Below are 7,728 nucleotides of genomic sequence, written 5' to 3'. Positions count from 1 at the left end.
TTTCAAGAGGCTGCTATTTGACTATTGTAGAACGCAGCCTACAAGATAGTGATGTATCAACAATAGCGTGGATTGGAAACTAGGCCTTTCCAACCACCAAGATATCGAGACTAGGCGGATCGGAAACTCGGCCTTTCCGACTACCTAGACCCTTAGATAATAAACAATAAACGAGCGGATTGGAAACTAGGCCTTTCCAACCGTCAACCGTCACGAAAGCGCGACTGGGTGTTGCCTATCATACCATTTGTTCCTCTGCCTAATGCGAGTTATTTTTGAGTAAGTCAACTGCCTCATGGCCCACATAATGCAATGAGTAATATACTCCACCATACCGTCAGCATCGAAAAAATTTAAGTTCGAGAAATCGCACTGCCTTAGTAAACTTGTTAAGTTCTCAGGGTTATATCTCTCCCAGGATATTACTTCTGCCTCCTTAGCAAGTGGGTTAAGTTTATTGACATTTAGTCGAAACATTATTGTTTCGTGGTCAGATATTCTATGATCCTCGACCTTTTGACATATAACTCGGTTATCATTGGAATACAACAAGTCAATACGTGTTTCCGAATGTTCCGTCACCCTCGTATTAAAATTTATTATTTATATTAAAGCATTATCGTAATTTACGGCTGATTTATAATTTATAACCAAATCATGCTCAAGTCGAGTAATTTCGTTTTGTAAAACATTACATTAAAACATAAATTACTTACCCCCCTATTATGGATTCGTACCATGCACCATAAAGGCATGCATTCTATTATTTTCTATTACGAATTGAGGTTGTCGTATGAAATCCTGTAGTAACAGTTTTGTTTTAAGTGCACGGCCATGGTTTAAACTCAGTTTAAACGCATATCTGTCTGGTTTAAACTAAGATCAGCCAATCAAATGCCAGCCAGCGGTTCGATTTAAACTCAGTTTACTTAATCTAAGTTTAAACTGGCCCTAAATAGATTAAAGCACATAAATATCACAAATTTCATTGAATACTTTATTATAGCAAGTAGTCACTATTTACTGCGTCAATTGTTCATTTGACTTAATAAAAGGCCTTCCCATACTACCCAACAAACATTTAGGTTTGAGCTCAACTTGAGGTTAAGTTGAGAACTAAGGTGTTTCTCAACAGTACCTCAAGGAAGGAGGATAAATAAACGTTCTCTGGTATTAGGTTTTTGCCAACAGCAATTTGCCAACAGGAAAACAGCTGGTTGGCATTTACGCAAATCACAAAATTGAATTTGATGGTTTGGAAGATAAAAATTACAAAATGCGACTAATTAAACTTGTAAGAAATAAGTAGTTATTTGTTTAATCAATAAACTGTGTCAGTATAACACTTTGCGATGACTTTTCGTACGTTTTAAATTTTACACTTTTGTATGTAAACAAAAATTATATCAGCTGTTCGTCTAACTTGCAAGTTTCTGCAAATTTTCTGTTCGCGTACTATTTTGGATATTTCTCTCTTGTGAGAGAACAGATGACATTTCGCCGAAATTTGGCAGTTGGTTGGTTTCTGCTGGAGATTTTAAACGAACGCACCTATTATTGCATCATACAATTAAGAATGTTCGATATTTCAGAAAGTATCGATATCATGAATCGATTTAATTCATTGAATGTAAAATCGATATGGCGATGTATCCGGCTGAACAATATCGATATTGAAAAAATCGATGTGAAAATCCTTATTCCAATTGAGTAGAATATTAGACCTTCCAATCAACTCACCTAATTGTGTTATTTCCATCTTTTATATTCACTGAGGATTGAAACAGCATGCCGGTCGACTCCAGCGGTTTCTCAAACTTAACAGCTAAATAAATCACACAAGCTGCTGATTAAACCTACTTTAGTATTTTCCCATACACTTTGTTGTGGATGAAAAATATATTTAAACTTAAATATCGATATTGTGAGTAAAGTATCGATGTCTTCGATATATCGACCTTGGAATATCGATTCAAAAAATCGATTATCGTGCCATGAAATATCGATATTCAGAATAATCGATACGATATCGAACATTCCTATTATAAGTTGCAAAAATACGCATTTCTCTCGAGCTATTTGAGCTAAAAAATAAAAAATAAAAAAGAGGCAAAATTACATATACATTAGCGTTTCTTTAATTATTATAGTTATTTTGGTATGAATTTCTCTTCTTTGTTTCTCAAGACGTCAAAATTATTGTCTGCATACGTCAAATCATTGTCCGATTATTGCCATTTTTAACTTTATTTTCGTTTCCGATGGTCATATTATTGCCTTTTTATAATCAGGCAATATTAAAAGAGAATTTTTCACCATCGAATAAACAGTGAGTTAGGTATTTGCAAATTATTTTTATTTGCAAATAGTTTACGTATAAACGTAGTAACAAATGGCTTGAAGCAAAGGGATATTTCGCTTGGTTTGTTAAGCCGCTTGTGTGGTGTATTTCGCCCTTAAGTGTCGATAACAAAAACCACTTGAATCGGCTATAATCAAATTCTGGGCACGAAATGTTCTGCGCACAATATAACCAGTAAACAACCTTCGGTGAATTTGGCGACTGCCTTCCTCGGGGATGAATATGCTAGGGATGAAATTATTGGTACATCCGCCTTCCAACCACGCAGGGCTGCTTTTATGAAACAAAAATAATTAACTCCAAATAGTTTCAAAAAGTATAGTGTAAAACGAAATTTATTGAATAATTCCACATAAAATGGTATACATAATTGACTCATTTTCTAAACGATTTAAATAAAACGCATTTCATCGCCTTTTTTGTGCAAACGGCATTTGCGAATTGATAGAAAAGTACTACGGATTGTAANTGCGTTCCCGTATGTCTGGACATTGTTCCATTTTTGAGAGCAAATTTTTCGCTTATTCTCTAATTACCGGATCCGGTCCGGGTTGTACGGGAAAGAACCTATTTTGGACAATTTTCAATACGAGATCACTCCTATTTATTTTCATATCCTGTTTCCTGGATCAACAGCTATTTCCTTAAGCCACCATCATTTATGTCACCACTCGATTCTCAATTATGCGATTGAATGAAAACACAAAAATTGTGGGCAAAAAGGTCATATTAGTTCCATACTGTGAAGAACATGTGCAAAAATATCATGAATGGATGAAATCACCAGAACTGCAGGAATTGACAGCTTCCGAACCTCTCACGCTTGAAGAAGAATATGCGATGCAACGCTGCTGGCGCGAAGATGAGGACAAATGTACATTTCTTGTATTATGTCGATCGGCTTATGAACAAACCGGCAACGAGATAGATGCTTTGGTTGGTGATACAAACCTTTTCTTGAGAGTAAACGATGAAGGTGAAGACAAGGATGGGAAACGTTCACAAGTGGCTGAAGCTGAAATTATGATAGCTGAACTAGAAGTTCGTGGAAAGGGCTACGGATGGGAAGCAATGCTATTGCTGATAAAATATGCACAACAAAATTTACAAATAAAAAAATTTGAAGCGAAAATTGGTGTAAAAAATGAAAAATCTTTGCGCATGTTTAATAAAATGCAATTTATGGAAATTGCACGATCATCGGTATTTAATGAAGTCACCTTGGAGCGAATAGTTGATGGGGAATGGATTAAATGGTTGGACGCACAAGTGACGCTCCATTGTGAGAAGTATAGATAAACTAAAAATATGCATTTGGCGCACTGTAATAGGATGTAAGTTTAAAAGATACCCTGTGCTCTGAAGTGCATCAAGCCAAAGCATCGGTCTGTTTTATTCCTAACCTATAAAAGTCCGATATGCGCAACCATGGTTAAATGCCGAATTGGATCTTAGTTCCGCAAATAAGGCTTTTAAAAGAGATTGATGCTTTGGCTTGATGCATTTCTGAGCACAGCTATTGATATAGAAAATGTAAGATCTTTAATTAAATGTGTACTACTAAATGATCCATGTATTTTGAATGGGTTTCCGACATCCCTTAATTCCCTGTCGGAAAAATCAACCAATTCTGATAAATGAATATAAAATTTGGGATTTACTGCAATAAACTTAATTTTTAACAAACATAAATCGTTATAAATTTTGTATATGTTGTATAATTTTTTAATGGCTCTATAGCTTTATGCTGGGCCAAACCGGAAATGTTTACTTACTTGCACAACGATTTTGGGGTGGGGCAGGAGGGGGAGGGAGCGTGGCCCCCCAAACCCTTCCTAAACGAAAGAGGATGGACGCGGCTTTATGAAAAGTCATAACTTTTTCTCGTTCAAATAAGCGACTGTGAATATTTTAAGTCGCTCATCCTTCTACAACTGTTTGTTTTTAGAAGGCTGAGAAAACGACATTGGTAATACCATGGATAGTCGTTAATCGACTAAGGGCCGGTTACTCCATGTCTGGTTAACACTAATCTGCGGTTAAACATCGTTATCGACTCCATGCATATAACAGGGAGTCGGTAACGTCGTTAACTATGTTTAGCCGGAGATTAGTGTTAACCTAAGGGCCGGTTGTTCAATGTCTGGTTATCACTACCACTACACTATCGACAATTTCGACATCATGCATGTAACATGTGATCGATAAAGCAGTAGTTGTGCTTAACCGGAGCTTCTACCTCCGATTTGTGCTAATCAGACATTGAACAACCGGCCCTAAGAGTTGTTTATCTACCACTAGTCAACACTCGCAATAGGGATGAAAATCTTTAACGGCCTACAAGTTTTTTGTGAGAATGCGCTCAAGGAAAGGTTAGTTAACCTTCAAAAATATTGACGTCTCCGTGTGTAAACTGATGTTAATATTTCCTATTATTTTTTTCCAGTTCAAGCATTAAAACCCATTTAAAGTGAAAAATTTAAACAATATTTTTTACTTTATTCTTTTTTGGTTAATCACACATTCCTAAAAATAATTTGAAACACTCAAAAAATGGTTGCCTTGTCGAAACTATAAAAACAAAGCCATCAACATTCACTATGGTGACAAAGAGAAGTCCATAAAAAATAAAAATGTGTACAATCTCGAATTTTACGATTTCTTAACGGTAATTTCACAGTTTAAAAGTTACATGCCAGATTTTTTTTTTATAAAATATAAATTTATTTTTTTAGAACATGTTTATGCTTCTTTAGCATTTTTGATTGCATTTTTCTTTTTAATAGTTATTGCATTTTAATGAGAGGGGTACATGACAGTAAACAGATTAAAATTAAAGACATAAGTTTCCAATATGATGATTCTACGGCTTTGCAAAATTTTTTCGTGTAATCATCATTATAATCTTTCAAAACAGACAAACATAAACCGCCGCCGCCTTTCTTGCTTTATCCGTCTAACTTAAATACAACTCGAAAATTCACTTGTAAGACTAAAAAAATAAGAAACAGGAAAATGTGATGATTCAAAATGGCCGTTGCCCATAATTTCCTCTCCTTACTTTCTGACTCACAGTCAAGAATTGAGCTGAACTTTAGTTATTTACTGAACTTGTTTGAACGTATTAATTTTTTTGTTTTTAATCTTGGATTTTGGCTGATGAATAACTGATTTTAAGCCATCGCACGCGGCCCATCGATGGGCATTGCATGCAACACTTCATCCAATAGCTGTAAGGCGCGATGAAGATGCACCTCTATCCAACAAGGTGTCTCCTTGATCGATTGTCTTGGATAATCAGGTCCCCAGCCTTTGACAAAACTTAAGCGTAAAATACACAAGCGGCGCAAATCATCAACTCCGATTCCTGCGGCTGCAGTAATATCTACAAAATAGATTTATTTTAAATTTTTTGAAATAAGATGCGTTTAAAAGAGGAATTTTATTAACAATTGTGGGTGCATCACAAGTGGTCTTCATGAAAGCTCCGCAACTTTACATAGCTCTATTTTTGCGAGCTTACATAAAATGTTTCAATGAATACCAAATTAAGGATACTCTCGAAATGTTTTTATATAAAAAGTTGTGCTAATAATCGTCATTACATTTACGAAATTGCAAGTTTTCGAGCTTTAAGGACTACCCTTGTGTATCTCCTGCACTCACTTCGTGGCGCACCGCCTATTTGTGAGCTAGGCAGTCCCGCGACGGCAGCTGCTTGTGCGGCAGCCGCTGCTTGTGCATTTGTCGCTAACGAATGCATCTGTTGATGGCACTGACGCAAATCAAAAACCTGCAGGGCAAGAGTAATTCTTGAGAATTTTGTTTCGTAAATTTGTTTGTATTTTAATTAGCACACCTTAATGCAGGCAACTGGATAAATTTTATGCACAGCATCGCCTGGAGTACGGCCAGCCTCACGATCGAGATAGTAACTTTGTACGAATACCGAATTATCGCTGAGACAGCGTAACCAAACGTCACCCTCACCTCGTAGATCAAGTTGAACTCCTTTACCAATATGAAGCCTATGAAATATTAAACAAAGTCCAATTGCAAAAAATTCACTTCTTTTAAATATGCATATTGGACCTACCTTGCGCGCTCCGATTGCTCTGTACGGTGTACGTTACTGAGTGCACCAAGACAAAAGCGATTACCGCCAGAAGGGTCAACATAACCGTCGATAATAACATTTGGCTTGGCTGATGGTACCTTGAACGTTTCGCCCACCTGCGTATCCAACTCAAAGTAAGCAATTGAACACCAATATTCTGGGGCTGGTTGACGAGACAGCATACGGGGTTGTTGCTGTTGTTGTTGATTACCACTCATATCTCCACTTAACGGTGCATTCCCTGTAAATGTCAAATGCAATTGAGAAGCGAAATTTAATTATGGATTTTTGTTTTAACTTACAATAACCTGTGGGATGTGCGCGTGGATCTGGCGGCTGCATTGACTGTGTGTAGGTGAGCGTACTTGACCCAGTCCATGTGCCGCCGGCACCTACTGTACCACCGGATACAACTTGGCCACCGGCATTGGCTTGCGAAGCTGACTGTGCACCACTACCACCAGCACCACTAGCACCAGATACTTGTTGAACGTAGTTTGCTGGCGCACCACCGCCCGTTACGTAACCGTTTTGTTGTAAATGTGGTGAATGAGGCTGTTGTACGCCACCGCCTGGTCCAGCGCTATTTAATGCAGCATTAAACTTGGCCTCTGCCACGTTGGGCATCTGTGATGTGGTTGGTGGTCCGTAGTATGTGCCTTGGTTTGACGCAGTCGTATTTGCTGCGCCGCCAGCATTTACACCGACGCCGCCACTTCCACCACCACTAGCGTTCTGCACCTGCTGCAACGCGTCTGTAGGTGAGTTGGCTTGAGAATGATGACCAGCACCAGCTAAAATGTTACCATTCGGACCGTTGCCTTGTGTATTCTGTAGTTGAGGCGGGGGAGGTGGGCCCATAACTGGGCCGCCGGGGTTCATTGGTCCAGCCAAAGGCATTCCATGTGCAACAGCTGTAATTTAATTAACGACAGGATTCCATTACTTCTAGATTAAATAAAACATATACAGTTGTCCACAAAATAATAGGAGTGGGATATTTTAACGTGTTTTGGCTATTTGTCTTTAGTTTATTTAATGTTTCGTATTTTTTTGTAAAAGCCTAGCTGGTAATACAACAAACACCATATAAATTTACATTTTCAAGTTTGTACAAAAATTATAAAAATTCTGCAAATTTTCACCAAAATTTCAAACTATTTAACCAGAATCTTTAGAAAATATGTTGGTATGCAGTTTTGTAGCCCATTCAATTCTAGTCTGAAGAAGTGCAAGTTTCAAGCTGCTA

The 7,728-nt window shown here is 37.5% G+C and overlaps 2 protein-coding genes across 3 annotated transcripts in view; one reads left to right on the top strand and one right to left on the bottom strand.

Moving 5' to 3' along the window:
• The first annotated feature begins 2,857 nt into the window (after positions 1 to 2,857).
• On the top strand, positions 2,858 to 4,035 carry Mnat9 (microtubule-associated Nat9). Its single transcript, XM_017617900.1, has one exon. The coding sequence runs from the start codon at positions 3,047 to 3,049 to the stop codon at positions 3,659 to 3,661; it is 615 nt and encodes a 204-aa protein (XP_017473389.1). The 5' UTR covers positions 2,858 to 3,046; the 3' UTR covers positions 3,662 to 4,035.
• Positions 4,036 to 4,896: 861 nt separating this feature from the next.
• The window catches only part of Med (Smad/Smad4 homolog Medea), a 6,466-nt gene continuing 3,634 nt past the window's right edge, over positions 4,897 to 7,728 (bottom strand). For both annotated transcript variants that reach the window (XM_017617892.1, XM_017617891.1), the window contains 5 exons: positions 6,782 to 7,393; positions 6,459 to 6,720; positions 6,222 to 6,390; positions 6,029 to 6,155; positions 4,897 to 5,747 (listed from right to left, as the gene is read on the bottom strand). In XM_017617892.1, coding sequence (XP_017473381.1) covers positions 5,536 to 5,747; positions 6,029 to 6,155; positions 6,222 to 6,390; positions 6,459 to 6,720; positions 6,782 to 7,393 — 1,382 coding nt within the window. In that variant the 3' untranslated portion in view covers positions 4,897 to 5,535. The remainder of the gene's footprint in view (positions 5,748 to 6,028; positions 6,156 to 6,221; positions 6,391 to 6,458; positions 6,721 to 6,781; positions 7,394 to 7,728) is intronic.

Source organism: Rhagoletis zephyria, unplaced genomic scaffold (assembly GCF_001687245.7).
Source record: "Rhagoletis zephyria isolate East Lansing unplaced genomic scaffold, Rhagoletis_zephyria_1.1 Rzeph_scaffold_01516, whole genome shotgun sequence".
Classification (NCBI taxonomy): domain Eukaryota; kingdom Metazoa; phylum Arthropoda; class Insecta; order Diptera; family Tephritidae; genus Rhagoletis; species Rhagoletis zephyria.
The sequence above is the reverse complement of the archived record's forward strand: the minus strand, read 5'-3'. Positions and strand labels throughout refer to the sequence as shown.

What these genes read in the sequence shown, in the direction of transcription:
- Mnat9 (XM_017617900.1), top strand. Translation starts at nt 3,047, where the DNA reads ATGCGATTGAATGAAAACACAAAAATTGTGGGCAAAAAGGTCATATTA.